The 16170-nt window shown below is 45.3% G+C and overlaps 3 protein-coding genes across 3 annotated transcripts; all 3 read left to right on the forward strand.

Moving 5' to 3' along the window:
- The first annotated feature begins 1673 nt into the window (after positions 1 to 1673).
- On the forward strand, positions 1674 to 3535 carry LOC117851853 (chitin elicitor receptor kinase 1). Its single transcript, XM_034733756.2, has one exon. It carries the CDS (start codon positions 1782 to 1784, stop codon positions 3087 to 3089), a length of 1308 nt encoding a protein of 435 aa, XP_034589647.1. The 5' UTR covers positions 1674 to 1781; the 3' UTR covers positions 3090 to 3535.
- A 5014-nt stretch (positions 3536 to 8549) lies between these two features.
- On the forward strand, positions 8550 to 10182 carry LOC117851496 (12-oxophytodienoate reductase 1). The gene is made up of 2 exons (XM_034733320.2): positions 8550 to 9046; positions 9136 to 10182. Exons 1-2 carry the CDS (start codon positions 8698 to 8700, stop codon positions 9918 to 9920), a joined length of 1134 nt encoding a protein of 377 aa, XP_034589211.1. The 5' UTR covers positions 8550 to 8697; the 3' UTR covers positions 9921 to 10182.
- A 3241-nt stretch (positions 10183 to 13423) lies between these two features.
- LOC117853137 (12-oxophytodienoate reductase 1) lies at positions 13424 to 15142 on the forward strand. Its single transcript, XM_034735510.2, has 2 exons — positions 13424 to 14148; positions 14222 to 15142. Exons 1-2 carry the CDS (start codon positions 13809 to 13811, stop codon positions 15004 to 15006), a joined length of 1125 nt encoding a protein of 374 aa, XP_034591401.1. The 5' UTR covers positions 13424 to 13808; the 3' UTR covers positions 15007 to 15142.
- Positions 15143 to 16170: the final 1028 nt, after the last annotated feature.

A 16170-nucleotide genomic window follows, 5' to 3' on the forward strand; every position in this document is an offset into this window, starting at 1 on the left:
AATCTATTAAGCCTAATTAGTCCATGATTTGACAATGTGTTGCTACAGTAAACATTTGCTAATGATGGATTAATTAGGCTTAATAGATTCGTCTCGCCGTTTAGCTTCCACTTATATAATGGGTTTTTGTAAATAGTCTACATTTAATACTCCTAATTAGTATTTAAACATTCGATGTGACACATGCTAAAAATAAGCAAAGTGAACCAAACGTCCCCCAATATGATCTATGGAAGGTGTTTGTGCCTTACTAGTTACTATATCTCCGAACCCAGAATGTCGTCACTGGCTGCCCGGGTAAGCTGGGAAAGAGATCCCCTGTCATGCAATATAAAGCTTGTTTCCTCTTGATTTTGTGACATAATCACAGATAGAATAACTAGCAGCCAGCCGGCGCGTGCCCAGCTTATTGCACGCCTTGATAGTTGATACTCCCCTCCCGTATAGGATAATGCTAGCTGGAGAGGAGAATACGCACTCAGATCAGCAGAAGCTAGCTTATCTTGACCCAGTTGATTGTCATTCGTTGTTACATCATGCTATGTGTACACATGAAACACCCAAAGGGCTAGTAGTCGTAGGGCAGGCATAGGCAAGGTGTCGCGTTTGGTTGGCTGAGAACTACGACGGGTCATTGGAGGACGGCCGTGGAGAGAAGGAAGCAACCGTGGCAACAGTACTACGGCAACAGATTCCAACAGCCCGTGACGCTACCCAACGAGTGTGAAACGTGAAGCACTCGCGCGCTCTCTGCGCTGCGTCCTGCGAAACCAGGCAGGCGGGGACGGTCGCGCCGTGTGGCTAACCCACGTGCGAGCATCTCCACGGGCGAGCATCTCCAGCAGATTCCTCGTATTCATCCTCAATAAAAAAATTACTTTTTTTTTGAGATTTTAGAGATGGAAGAAAACTCCAGCAGACTACTAACGAGATCTCCAATACCAAAAATTTTTCAGCAATTGCTAAAAACTCACCTCCTCTCCCCTTGATGCAAGGAAGAAGCAACCCTCTTTGGTGCTCTCCCCTATCGACCGTTGGTTTTGGTGCGCCGGACATGTCCACAGCCTTGTCGATCTCTAAGGCGCTCCACCACACCTCCGCGCTATGCCCTTCCTCCATCTTGGGGCCACCTCGCTATGCTCGGAAGTCGTACCTTACCACCTCGAGCCACCCACAGAGGAGGGGAACGACGGGCTGCGAGCAGTAATTATTGGAGAACATTTAAAATACAAAAGTAATTATTGGAGAAGGAGAGAAAAGACTGTGTTTGGTTGGACTTGTAAGCCGGCTGAAAAGCTAAAACGGTTGATTTGTTATCAGAGAAAAATACTCTTTAGTGGCTGATAAGTCGGCTGATAAGCTGAAGCGAAGAGAGCATTTAAGGTAGTGTTTGGTTGGCTCAAATGTAACGTAATCTGATTACTGAAGGTAACGAATCCCATTACATATGTTTGGTTGCAGTGGTTCGTAATCAATTGACACTGTAATCGAATCCCTTACCTAAATAATATCTATACAAGCTTGTTACCCCTCCTCCCCCACCGTAATCAGATATAGCACCCACACAGTAATCTGATTACGTTACCAGAGTGCAACCAAATAAAGAGGGCAATCACCCATTCCACCTCCAAATACACCGTAATTTGATTCCCTTTGCGTTTACATTACCTTAGCACGAACCAAACACTATCTAAGATTTTTGGCAGTGGACACGAGCTGCTCTTAGCCGTCGCCCCCGACATCCCAACGGCAGAGCCAGCAGAGCACGCGTCTCGCGGGATATGCTCTGCTCTGGCGCGGTCGCAACCCCGAGCCGCAGCCGCAGCTGGACGCGGTCGCAACGGGAACGGGCGATGTGCAAGCCCAGGGCCGGCTCCTCCGACGCGTTGGCGTCGCAGCCCGCGGCCGCCGCCCCCTCGTCCCGCCGCTCCTCCGTCTCGTCCTCCGCCAAGCGCCGCCTCGCCGCGGCAGGGGTCTCCTCCGCCTCCGCCCCCTCCACGTCCTCCTACTCGGGGGCAGGACCCTCCGGCACGGGCACGGGGACGGCCAGCGAACAGCGCCGGGGCGCCACCTCGTCGTCGTCCACCTCCTCCGCGTCCTCCAGCCGCGCGTCCCTCGCCGCGGCGCGCGCCTCGCTCCCGGACCCGCCCGTCCTCTACCCGTTCCAGGAGCTCGCCGCGGCCACCAACAGCTTCCTCGCCAAGCGCGCCGGGGGCAGCGCCTCCGCCGCCGCCTACTGGCGCTGCTCCCTCCGCGGGCGCGACGCGGCGCTCTTCCAGCTCCAGTGCCGCCCCGGACCCGGCGCGGCCGCGGCCGTGGACGCCGCCGCGCTCGCCAGGATCGGCAGGTACCACCACACCAGCCTCGCGCGGCTGCTGGGCGCGTGCCCCGCGGGCGCCCACCTCTACCTCGCCTACGAGCTCCCGCCGGGGGGCGCCACGCTGGCGGCGTGCCTCCGCAGCCCGCGGAACCCCAGCTTCACGGCACTCCGCACCTGGGTCTCCCGCGTCCAGGTCGCCGCCGACGTGGCCCAGGGGCTCGAGTACGTCCACCACCACGCGGGCTCCGTCCACGGCCGCGTCTCGCCCGCCGCCGTCATCGTGTCCGACCCTGGCCTCCGCGCGCGGCTCACCCACTTCGGCGCGGTGGAATTGGCGGACCCCGCCGCCGCCCGGGAGGCCGGGGAATCCCCCTACGCGGCGCCGGACTCGGGCGAGCCGTCGCGGGAGGCGGACGTGTACGCCTTCGGGGTGCTGCTGCTGGAGCTGCTCTCCGGGGAGGAGCCAGCGAGGTACCGCTTCGACAGGGGCACCAAGGAGTTCCAGCGGGTGTCGGTCCTCGAGACGGCCGCGGCGGCGGCGGCTGGTGGATCCGTGAGGAATTGGGTCGACAGGAGGCTAGGTGACTCGTTCCCCATTGCGGCCGCGGAGAGGCTGGTGGAAGTGGCGCTCCGGTGCGCGGCGGCGGAGGACCGGCCGGACATGACGTGGGTCGCGGGGAAGATTTCCAAGGTTTACCTCGAATCCCGGGCGTGGGAGCAGAAGGTCCAAGTGCCCACCGAGTTCTCCGTATCGGTGGCGCCGCGGTGAACCGAACGCGAGCGCGCACCGACATCGCCGGCCGGCGGTGTAGTGATTGCCATTTCTTTTTGGTGGCGGCGGCCTGTGACCCTAGTTGCTCCTGGTAGTGGGGTTGGGGAAAATTAGGCGAACCGAAATTCTTTGAAAATTTATTGAAATTCTGGTGAAATCTCAATTTTCAAAAATATATCCTGATTCTGCCGTAGACCATTAGCGTCGGCGCCCACAGGCCGCAGTGTCTTGCTGAGATTCGGCGAAGGTTCTTTCCACCTTGGGGATTTTTGCGTGAAATCTCAACTCGATGAAGAATTGGGGATGGATGATTTTTGCGTGCACGTGCAGCAGTCATGCTCCTCATGCCGTCATGCGGTTGTAATTTGCATATAGAACAAAGAGCATGTGTAAAAGTGGCTGCACTACTGCCAGCACATCACAGTAGCTTTGTGCTTTCGCCCTTTCCGCACGATCGAAGAAGTCTGAAAACAAAGTGACTGGTCGGCTCCAGGCCACCAATTGACAATTCACATATCACAACTGTGGTCCGGCTCTTATTCTTTTCTCACCGACTCACAAAAAGCAATGCATTGTTTTTGCTCTTTCCGGCCCAACAAAGGCGTGTCGATGCTTGCTTGAGCCCATGCATGGCTGCTGCCTTTCCATTTGTTTTGGACCAGAACAGAAGCCCAGAACGAAGGCTGAGCTTTTGAGCTGGGCTGATTATGATACCCCCGCGATCGCGTTTTGTCCGTGTTCTGGATTCTGGAACCCGCAAGCTCTGACGTCGGCAGGATGTAAGCAAGTATCTCAGCTGCCAGTCAGCCGACGGCTGCTGGGGAAAGGACAAAGGAGAGCCTTCGCGTTGCTGCTTTCGGTCGGCCGACGCATCTGGGGATGCGATACGCCGCGTGTGCCGTGTGCGTCAACGCCTCGTGGGAAAATTCTGCCACCGGTAGGATAGGGTCGCGATCTGCTGGACCTGCACGCCGTTCCAGATTTGGAAATGCCAACGAGCAGCGTTAGTTCTTCCTATTGGGAAAAATAGTTGCAGGTTGGATTTGTAGTCCGGACTAAAATTCATGTCACACCGAATATTCGGAGGCTAATTAGGAGGATTAAACATGAGCTAATTATAAAATTAATTACACAGATGAGGCTAATTCCCGATACGAATCTATTAAACCTAATTAATCCATCATTAGCAATATTTACTGTAGCACCACATTGTCAAATCATGGACTAATTAGGCTTAATAGATTCGTCTCGTCGTTTAACCTCCATCTGTACAATTAATTTTGTAATTAATCTATGTTTAATACTCCTAATTAGTATCTAAATATTCGATGTGACAGGAAATTTCGGAGTTTCTAAACGGACATTACACGCAGTACAGTACAACTGGGATCCAAGCTGTGAAATCCTGAACTAAAATTTTACCCACACACCAACCTTTATGATCCATGTGGCCTTGTGTACCTTTAATGGATTCACGCTCTGATTGTATAACTCTGATCTCTCCTGAGATTTTCGGGTTCTATGCAGGTACATTTGTGTCAGAAAAGAAAACAATAGAAAAAACAAATTGAGAGGAGAAATTTTGAAAAAAAAACATCCCACTATTTTTCTAGAGTTAGAGATTTTCTTAGAATTTTATTGCAAATACCTACCTAAATAGGCATATTACTGATTGGAGGCTCCTTTTGAAGCCTCCAGGTGAAGCTACATATGATTCCTACGTTAACACTTTAGAAAAAGAGAGAAATTCTAGAAATTCTCAAAAAAAGTAAAATATCTGTCTATTAATCAGTAGACTCAAATCATCGTAGCCATTGGATCTATTATATATGAAAATAACCTAAAGTAACCCCCTAAATCTATATCTAAATTACTCACCTCTGCCATTATATAAAATTAACTAAAGTAACCCCTATTCTCTTCATCAAAATTACCCACTTATACCATTATAAAAATATTTAAAATAACCCCCTAAATTTGTAACTAAATTGCCCACCACTAATACCCAAAAAACTTAAAGTGACCCCTTAAATTTGCATCTATATTAATTATTAAAAGTAACATGAGGTAACCCTACATTTGAATCTAAATCGCCTTAATTAAAAATATACAACAATACATGATTCTAAATCATCTATTTCTTATACTATTGGTATATGATACAATAATTAAAGTATATACAGTGTGTCACCATTTATAAAGATACAGAAGAAGTGATGATAGCTCAAACTTAGGATCCATTAAACAAATTCAAGCACATACCTACGATGCAAAGTGAAAAGTTAAACAGTATAAATGTGGATGAAAATATTATAGAATAATTACTAATTAAAATCTATCACAATTGGATGAAGATAATAAGTATATATCTGTTGACGCCAGATTTCGACACGAGTAAAATCGGCGTTAGGAGAGGAAGAAATTAGAAGATGCGGCGAGATACAAGGGTGACGATTGAAAATCGGCCGATTGGTGCTACAGTCAAGGATCGGTTGATTGGTGCTACAGTCGAGGATCGGTTGATTGGTACTACAGTCGAGGATCGGCCGATTGACCCTTGGAGTTCCGCCTCGCCCGACCCCTGAGGTTTGGGATCGGTCGCGCCCGACCCTCCAAAGGAGGATCTCCGCCTCGCCCGACCTTAGTTTCCAGGGTCAGAGTAAGTCTGAGCCCTCGACATGTGGGTCCTGATCTGTTACCCCTTGCCGATGAGGTGATCGGCCGATTAGGAGGTTGGAATAGTTGGGCCGGTGTGGGCTTAAAAAGGATTATGAGGATGAAGAGGGAATGAGCCCATGAAGTGCGTGATAATCGACCTAGTACGAATCGTACTTGTAAATATTCGTTTTCTGTTTAAATTTAGGGATAGAGTTCTAGTCGGATAAGAAGTCGTCTGTACGGGGCTATAAATAGCCACCCTTGTAGATCTGTAATCATCATCAACTCAATACAACAAACTACTATTTCCTCGTACTTACTTTCAAGCAGGCGACTTCGCCAACACTTTTTTCTCCTTTTTCATGAGTTCGTACGGGTTGCCGGGGCTGCATCAACTTGACCTCCGACCGATCTTGTAAGTTCTACTTATCGAGTAAATTCTAAGCTTTAACTTCGGGCGCATCGCTGTCGTTTCGTTTAGATTTATTCATCAGTTATCGGTATTTACTAGAATTATAGGTTTTACCTGTTGATTCTAGTTTTATCACTAGTTATCCAGCTAGGAATAGGTAATTTCGGCTTTCCTTGTACTCCATTGTTTGATCTATTCATTTTATGCATGGCCGATTAGATCTGTTCCTAGTGTTGCTACTGTAGTGTTGTTTAGATTACTCTAGCAGTCTTCTTTATTAACGTTGCCTGGTAATCGGCCGCATCATAGCCGATTTCTTTATTACGGTAAATCGGCCGATTCGCTGATAAGCTTTCTCGAGATCGGAACTTTAGCCGATCGCAACCTCTGGGAATTGACACGTTTGTTTCCTTGCCAATCAACAGGTCAGATTGGCTGGCACGCCACGCGAACTGCACCAAGGCAATCACCCGAACAGGAGCTAAGCAGATTCTCCCGGGTCGTGTGTCCGACGCTGGGAATTTGATCAGCCGATTTCTAGCGCCAACAATATCTATATAAGTATTGTGTTTGAATATTTAACAGATGAGAGCTAGCTCATGGTAATAGTTTTGTAGCAATGTGGTCTTATTTTTTTTTCATTGGAGACTACACATTAGTTCCCACGAGACACGCTAAAAAAAGAAACAAATCCTAGAAATTCTCACAAAAATAAAAATATCAAACATCAATCCTACAAACTCTAATATTGATAGCCATTGGTCTATTATATTTTCTAAAAATTTACCTATCACTATCATTATGAAAATATTCAAAAATAAACTCTATACCTATATCTAAATTACCGAGATCGGTCACTATAAAAATAATCTAAACTAACCCCATAATCTTGATCCAATTTATTCATACATGTCATTATAAAGCATAACTTAAAATGACATTCTAAATTTGTATCTAAGTTATCCATGTATATCATCATTAAAAATAACCTAAAGTAAACACCTTAATTTTAATCTAATTATCTTCATGTGCATCATACAAAAATATCCAAAAGTAAACTAATATATGATTCTAAATTACCTATTTATGCCATTGTTAATATAGAAATACTAAATTAAAGTATATACACATAATGAGTATCACCATTTAAATTATTTATACATGTATGTGAGGAATTGATGAAAAATATTGATTTCCATGCTAAACACAACGTATGGAGCTGTGATACAAAATGAAAAAGTGTGAATGTGGATGAAAAAAATGTATAGAGTAATTGCTAATTAAAAATCAATCACAATTGGATAAACATAAGTACACATCAATATAAATATTATGTTGAAGTATTGAAAAAATGAGAAAATAGTAGGTAAACAATTTTGATTATTAGTTAGGAGTTTAATTTCTAAATAATTTTTAAATACAATAACTTTTAAAAACATTCGCTCCTGCACGGGTTGATACACTAGTATGGTTAAATGATTCCACAAGTTTTCAGCAATGCAGAGTTACGAAAGGCTCAACTAGCTGAATTAAGCTTCCTTAAGTGCTTGGACTATGCTTATTCACCATGTTATAGTTACATTTTTACAAATAGCAAAAGTTGTTGTGATAAATGAAAGCTCCTATTAGGGTTTTTTCCGGTGAAATCCTAAAAATATCGAGATTATACTTGATAAAGGCTATATCAGCGGCTCAAAATTAATTCCAGTGAAATCCTAAAAATATCGAGATTATACTTGATAAAGGCTATATCAGCGGCTCAAAATTAATAAAAACATGACTGTATCGATTAAGCATATGTGCACCGGTGCTGTTTTTTTTGAACAAAATTAAGTAGGTGTGAGTATTTGCAACAAAAAAGCTTATGGAAAAATTCTTAAACTCTACGTGACATATATATGACAAAATTCTTAAACACCATGTGATATATACCAATATATAATTTTAGGCAATGCATCTAATTGCCTTTTGTTGATGATGAACCTTTGTAACAATGATCATAGGCTGTAACGCTGTACCCATCCGAAGGGTACGTATACGCATACGCCCTAGTCGCGTCATCTGTTGTTAGTGTGTGATTGACTGATTGACACTTCGTCTTTCTAAAAAAGAAAAGACTGATTGGCACTTCAACATCAGAGTCGAGGAATCCGACAGTCTGAAAGCTCACGTGCGGACCTGCGTGAGAAAACGAGACATCATCATGCCTGCTGTTGCGGCACCTACAGACTGGATGACGCAAAGGGTGACGCAGGTCCAGGGATGGGAACAATCTGGACGATTCAGAAAAGAAACGGCGCCCGGCGGTTAGGAAAAAAAGGAATCCAATAGGCATCACCAGGCCTTGACCGCCCACCCCGACACGTATAAATAGGGCCACACCCTGCCCGGTTGGAGAAGCAGAAGCTTTCAAGCAAGAAGCAGAGCAAGTGAAGCAAGCAGAGGCCAGAGCAGAGAGCAAAGCGAGCAGCTGCGGCGTTCCATCGCATCTCCGGCACGCCGGCGACCGAGGCCGATCAGGATCAGGCAGGCAAGATGGTGCATCAAGCTCCCAAGGAGGTGATCCCGCTGATGACGCCGTACAAGATGGGCCAGTTCCAGCTCTCCCACCGGGTGGTCCTTGCGCCCCTGACGCGGTGTCGCTCCTACGGCAACGTGCCGCAGCCGCACGCCGCCGTGTACTACTCGCAGCGCGCCACCAAGGGCGGCCTCGTCATCGCCGAGGCCACGGGGGTGTCCGCCACCGCGCAGGGCTACCCGGAAACGCCCGGCATCTGGACGCAGGAGCAGGTCGAGGCGTGGAAGCCCATCGTCGATGCCGTCCACCGCAAGGGCGCGCTCTTCTTCTGCCAGATTTGGCACGTCGGCAGGGTCTCCAACAACAGTGAGTTTCCATCTACGAGCATACCCTAACCATCTGCTTGTTCTGTTGCTAGTTGGTTGCTGATATTTTTCTTTTGGCTCAATTGACAGAGTTTCAGCCTGACGAGCAGGCGCCTATCTCGAGCACGGACAAGCAGATTTCCCCGGACCCCGAGTCCGGCATGGTGTACTCCAAGCCGCGCCGGCTGCAGACCAAGGAGATCTCGGGGATCGTCGACGACTTCAGACGGGCCGCGCGGAACGCCATCGAGGCAGGGTTTGACGGTGTAGAGATCCACGGCGCGCACGGATACCTCCTGGAGCAGTTCATGAAGGACAGCTCTAATGACCGCACGGACGAATACGGCGGTAGCCTTGAGAACCGGTGCCGCTTTGCTGTTGAGGTCATCGATGCCATCGTCCATGAGGTGGGTGCGCACCGTGTGGGCATTAGACTATCACCGTTCGTCGACTTCGTGGATTGTGTGGACTCCGACCCGATAGCTCTTGGCCACTACATGATTCAACAGCTCAACAAGCACGAGGGCTTCCTCTACTGCCACATGGTGGAGCCCCGGATGGCTATCGTCGATGGCCGCAGGCAGATTCCACACCGCCTCTTGCCATTCAGGAAGGCGTTCAATGGCACGTTCATCGCCGCCGGTGGGTATGACCGAGAGGAAGGCAACAAGGTAGTGGCAGAAGGCTATGCTGACCTTGTCGCGTACGGAAGGCTCTTCCTAGCCAATCCAGACCTGCCTAGGAGGTTTGAGCTAGACGCGCCGCTAAACAAGTATGACCGCTCGACGTTCTACACACAGGACCCTGTCGTTGGATACACAGACTACCCTTTTCTTGAAGAGGATAGCAACAGGAAGGCTGCTACTCAAGCTTAATCATGGATTTCACCGAAGCTTAATCATGGATTTCACCGATTTGAACAAGGCTAATAATGTGCATGATTCATGCATCATTAGTTTATTATTGATTTCCACTATTCTTCATCATTAGTATCATTAGTACACACATGTTTCTTTTTCGGACTGTTAGCTGATATGAAGAGAAACAAATGTACGGGTGTAATGAAATAAATCTGTTGAACCTATTTTCCCTTTCAAATGTTTCATTCCTCCGGTTGAATATAGTACCATTCCTTCAGCTCTGCTTGCACTTGTATAAATGATCCATGAAGTGAAATTTAACTCAATCAAGTGAACACATGAGGGAAGAAACATTTATCTATTTATTTATTTTTAGTTCAATTTGGAAAAAATTGTGTAATTCGGCAGCGGTTGAGGTTGATCGAGATCAAGCTGAAGGACATGCACTAATCTCATCATACAAATAAGTACGGAACTGGACTCTGCCATCAACATGTTCCTCTAGTGTGAGATTTCAGGTTAAAAGCATCATTAGTATTCAGTTTCATCACACCGGCTTCAGTGGTTCTCATCGGCTAATTCAAATAATTCAGCTTCGATTGGTAAGGAATTGTGTGTAACTCTAAACCACACAAAAAAATCAACTCCGGTGGAATCTTCAAGTTCCACAAATATTTCAACTGGAGGCGCACCCCTGCCGAACTCGATGTGTTGCTTTCAGTTTGGTTTGTGTTACTTTCAGTTTGGTATGTGCTACTTTCAGATTGGTTATGTTCAGAGATGTATGTGTTTAACATGAAAATTGATATTCTCATTGATTTTTCCATACGTATATACATGGTTTATATGGTTACACACATCATGCATATATTATTTTCACTAACAATGGTAGAATCGGGTTATCTATAATTGTACTTTGGGTTATTCTTTTTTATAATGCCATATGTTGGTAATTTAGATTAAGATTTAAGGATTACTTTAGATGATTTTAACACTAGTAGATGTGGTAATTTAGATGGTTACTAAAAGTTATTGTTTTAAAATAATGGCATATCGGTAGTCTGGATAAAGATTACCGGATTAATTTATTAATTTAGGTTACTTTTATAATGGTAGAGGTGGGTAAATTTTTATATAGATGGTAGGTTACTTTCAGCTATTTTCATAATTACAGTTATAGGTATTCTTTAAAAAATATAATAGATCTAAGGCTATGATCATAGAGTCCGGCATCGATGGTCGGATGTTTCTTTCTTTTATAAGAGTTTTCAGATTATCGCTTCTCGTGAAGATTAATGTGGAGGTTTTTTTAAAAAAATCTCTAATTAAGTGGTAGTAAGATAATGCTTTTAGAACAATGTGTCTTTGATAACTCTGCTGCATGGCTGTGTTACAATAATTCTGCAGCCTTTTTTCCCAAGCATAGCCTGGTTAAGCAAATTCAGGTAAAAAAAATCCACATTACTGGGTCGGGAATATTAGATAACTTTTTAATTAGTGGATCTTTAGGTTATCCATTGAACTACCCCACCAATAGTTCTAAGATATCATATGGCATCTTTTGTCATAAATTTGCATATGGTAATGGTGCTGGGCTTATTAACATAATACTTCCCTACGAGCTAACCCTAGTTTAGCTTATAAGGGCCTGTTTGGCTCCAAGGTGCTAAAGTTAAACATCCGATATTTGGATACTAATTAGGAGTATTAAATATAGGCTAATTACAAAACTAATTGCACAGATGGAGTCTAATTCGCGAGACGAATCTATTAAGCCTAATTAGTCCATAATTTGATAATGTGGTGCTACAGTAACCATTTGCTAATGATGGATTGATTAGGCTTAATAGATTCGTCTCGCGAATTAGACTCCATTTGTGCAATTAGTTTTGTAATTAGCTCATGCTTAGTCCTCCTAATTAGCATCCGAACATCCAATGTGACACTGCTAAAGTTTAGCACATAGTATCCAAACACCCGCTAAGATCCCTTGTGGTGAAACTTTCTTATCCGGGTTCGAGTCAACTCAGCGTGTTCGCATATTTCTTAGATTTATTGTATGAACCAGCTCCATTCTTTTAGTGGTAGGCAGCGTTCTCAGCGAGGCACCTATTGTGACTCTCAAGATTTACTGATTTAGTCTCTCGGAGGCACTTGAGAAAATAAAACATAAATAGACCCTGCTCTTTAGAAATTAACCAGTGCTATTTTTTTTTCCAGTAGACGATGTTCCCATGAATAACATTATGACTTCATCAATCTCAAGATTTACCTTAGTCTCTCGAAGGTTTTTGAAACATAACTAAAACCTCCTCGTTTTATGGTCCGCCACTGGACTTTTATGGCGACGGATGATGGTACTCGTGCTATCAGTGCTGCGCAACGGCAGGGTCGGCACAAATGATCTCCACAGGCTCCAGTACGTACTAGCTGCGGTCACCCGTTACCGGCGTTGGAGTCAGGCTGACCACACATCGGATCGTGGCGGACTGGCGGCTTTGTTGGTCGTGCATGACGCAAATGGTGACGAATGTCCACGGCGGGTCATTGGCTCGTTGCAACAAGAGGAGACCGAGTCAAAAGAAGAAGAAATGGCAGGAAGATGCCAAAGCCAATAAGCTATCAGAGCAGGACAAAACCAAAGAGCTTTATTATTCGCATGCAAGAAACATTGCAATTTTTTTTTAAAAAAAACACGGCAAACCATGCATGTGGCGCTTGAAAAAAAAAGGTTACACGCTAACTAGAAATAAGAAAAATAACAGACTTGGAGCAAAATCTGGTTGATTGGTTATGCTGGATTTCTTGCAAATTTATCCCACTTTTGTGAAACAACAACAATTATGGGTGATCTATTACCTCGAGGTAATATGTAACTAAATGGATGGTCCAGGGTATTTCGGAGTACCTTAGCAAAATCTTTATCAACATCTTGTCAATCAAAATAAGCTTGCAGATTGCCCCTTTAAAGAGTGTGAGTATAGCTAGCTTGGTCCTTGTTTACTTCCCTCCAAAATCCCAACTTTGGCACTATGCAAAAAGAAGATTCCCCATCACATCAAACTTGTGGTATATGCATGGAGTACTAAATGTAGACGAAATTAAAAATTAATTGCACAGTTTTGTTGTACATTGCGAGACGAATCTTTTAAGCCTAATTAGTCAATGTTTGGACAATAATTCACAAATACAAACGAAACGCTACAGTGTGCTACAGTGCTGTAACAGTAATTTGGCACCTCCAAACTTTGGCAACTAAACAAGGCTGAATTGCTGCTTATGTCTCTGTCAGGTCTTGAATTCATTGTGTTGACTGATATGAATTGTTCATACTTGGGAGTTTATGTTCGGTGCAAATTAAAAGGGATAGTAGTGGGCACGTGAAGGTACCAAATGAATTAAACACAGCACTAAATTTATCTTCTTCTTCGTTCCTCGAATGCTTTTGTATTTTTCCTGTGGCATTCTGCATTGGTGATCATGCTACTGCAGCGCTTTTCACTGAACCTACATGCGCAACGGCAGGGTGGGCACAGAAGATCCGCGAAGATGATTACCACAGGTAGCTGCGTCACCACTTACCGAGTTACCGGCGCTGGAGTCAAGCAGGCCACACACCGCATCGTGGCGGCTTTGTTGGTCAAGTGCATGACAAAAATGGTGACGAATGTCCACGGCGGGCCATTGGTTCGTTGCAACAAAAGGAGACGGAGTAAAAAAAAAAGGAGAAGAAATGGCAGGAACATGCCAAAGCCAATAAGCCATTTGCGCCCACTCCAAAATGTATATATTCCCGTTGGCAGAGGCAGGATCGGAGCAGAGCAAACCTAAAGAGCTTTATTACTCGCAAGCAAGAAACAGAGCAAAGCAAGCCACCAGTAGCCAGTACTAGTTCCCTGCAAGATGGAGCACCAAGAAGTGATCCCTCTGATGACCCCGTACAAGATGGGCCAGTTTGAGCTGTCGCACCGCGTGGTGCTCGCGTCGATGACGCGGTGCCGTGCCTACGGGTACGTGCCGCAGCCGCACACCGCCGTGTACTACTCGCAGCGCGCCACCAGGGGCGGCCTGCTCATCACGGAGGGCACGGGCGTGTCCGCCACCGCGCAGGGCTTCCCGGGGTCCCCCGGCATCTGGACGCCGGAGCAGGTCGCGGCGTGGAAGCCTGTCGTCGATGCCGTCCACCTCAAGGGCGCGCTCTTCTTCTGCCAGATCGCGCATGTGGGAAGGGTCTCAACTAACGGTACGTGGCATACTTATTACAAGCGCAAGCTTACTGTAAGCTTAGTTTGATCGATCTTGTTGTTCATTGGCAGATTTTCAGCCAGACGGTCAAGCGCCGATCTCGAGCACAGACAAGCAGCTCTCCCCTGACGCCGAGTCCGGCACCGTATACTCCAAGCCGCGCCGGCTGCGGGCGGATGAGATCTCGGGGATCGTCGATGATTTTAGGCGTGCCGCACGGAATGCAATCGAGGCTGGGTTCGACGGCGTGGAGATCCATGGCGCGCATGGTTTCCTCTTCGAGCAGTTTATGAAGGATAGTGCTAACGATCGCACTGATGAATATGGCGGGAGCCTAGAGAACCGGTGCCGCTTCACGGTAGAGGTCGTCGACGCCATCGTCCAAGAGCTGGGCGCACACCGCGTGGGCATTAGGCTGTCGCCCTTTGCTGACTATATGGACTGTGTGGATTCGGATCCGGTGGCGCTTGGGCACTACATGATTCAGCAGCTGAACAAGCACAAGGACTTCCTTTACTGCCACATTGTGGAGCCACGGATGGCCATCGTCGATGGCCACAAGCAGATCCCTCACAGACTCCTACCATTCCGGAAGGCATTCAATGGCACGTTCATAGCTGCCGGCGGTTATGATCGGGAGGAAGGTAACAAGGTAATGGCGGAAGGCTATACCGACCTTATAGCATACGGGAGGCTCTTCTTGGCTAACCCGGACCTTCCTAGGAGGTTCGAGTTAGATGCGCCATTGAACAAGTATGACCGCTCCACCTTCTACACGCAAGATCCTGTTATTGGCTACACGGATTATCCTTTTTTGGAAGACGACGACAACAACGAGTCAAATAATCAAGTTTAATCATGCCGTTTATCTATTTTATCAGATGTAATGACGTACATGATTCATGCAACATGAGTACATCATTGATTTACACTTATCTTCCTTGTTTTTTGTGGGCTCGTGGGAGAGGAAATACATCTATGCTGTTTTATTATACAGTGGTGTGAGGTGCATTCCTTTTCTTGAAGATGACAAATTGACAATGACGAGTCATCTACTAAAGTGCATGCAGCACAAGTTGTTCATTGAATTTCACCATTCTTCATGGATTTTATGGCAATGCAGTATGTGATATATATTTTATTTCATCTGCAATAGTTTCTTTTTGTGGGTGAAATGAATGTACAAATGCGTTAAAACAAAGAAAACATGTATTTTTCCTGACATCTTACGGTGTGGTCATCCATTATTGTGAGTTTTTGATGGGAGTGCAGTTTGGATAAAGTTTTGAAATTCGATAGTGAATAGTGATTGAAGTAGATCAGAAACCATATACAAATTAGAATATGAGTCCATAACCATCTTAGACCGAGCTTGTTATGAGTTCATTTATATCTGTAGGGTGTATATAACAGTGAATATGTTCCATAGAGTTTATAATTGGCTAGATACGGAAAAATTTAAATTTTATACACATACAAACATCAGTACATTTCTCATTGATGCTGACTGACCACATCCACATACATTTGTAAACTGCTTCAAAAAATACAGTGGCAAACAAATATGAGAAGGCAACACTACATCAACCCACATTACTTGTTCTTGTACATGTTACCTCATTAAAATATTTTATTGAGAAACCAAATGGGATAGAACTCAATAGAAGGAAGATATATGCTTATAAACATTATATACCTTGAGGACAACAGCTCCCAACTTCCTCATACTAATATGTATTTTTTTTCCATTTACATCTATCAAACAATTCTATCTAACATGTATTTTTTCCATTTACATCTTAGGTTTCAGTCAAGAGTCATCTCATCTGTCGACTATTACTAATATACCAGTATACTGTTCATTTATACTTGCAATTCACGTGTAAATGTTACGTGCGTGAATTCAGTTCGGCCAGTGAGAAAAACATGGAGGAAATACTAATCCATTATTTTGAATTTGAGTTCAGTTTGGATAAAATTGTGATTCTGCTTGTAATCAAAGTAGATCGAACTAGAGCGA

The sequence above is a fragment of the Setaria viridis genome, chromosome 4, assembly GCF_005286985.2.
Source record: "Setaria viridis chromosome 4, Setaria_viridis_v4.0, whole genome shotgun sequence".
Lineage (NCBI taxonomy): Eukaryota > Viridiplantae > Streptophyta > Magnoliopsida > Poales > Poaceae > Setaria > Setaria viridis.

Coding starts and splice junctions, on each gene's coding strand:
- LOC117851853 (XM_034733756.2), top strand. CDS start 1,782: ATGCTCTGCTCTGGCGCGGTCGCAACCCCGAGCCGCAGCCGCAGCTGG.
- LOC117851496 (XM_034733320.2), top strand. CDS start 8,698: ATGGTGCATCAAGCTCCCAAGGAGGTGATCCCGCTGATGACGCCGTAC. Junction 9,047..9,135: donor CGGCAGGGTCTCCAACAACA/GTGAGTTTCCAT, acceptor CTCAATTGACAG/AGTTTCAGCCTGACGAGCAG.
- LOC117853137 (XM_034735510.2), top strand. CDS start 13,809: ATGGAGCACCAAGAAGTGATCCCTCTGATGACCCCGTACAAGATGGGC. Junction 14,149..14,221: donor GGGAAGGGTCTCAACTAACG/GTACGTGGCATA, acceptor GTTCATTGGCAG/ATTTTCAGCCAGACGGTCAA.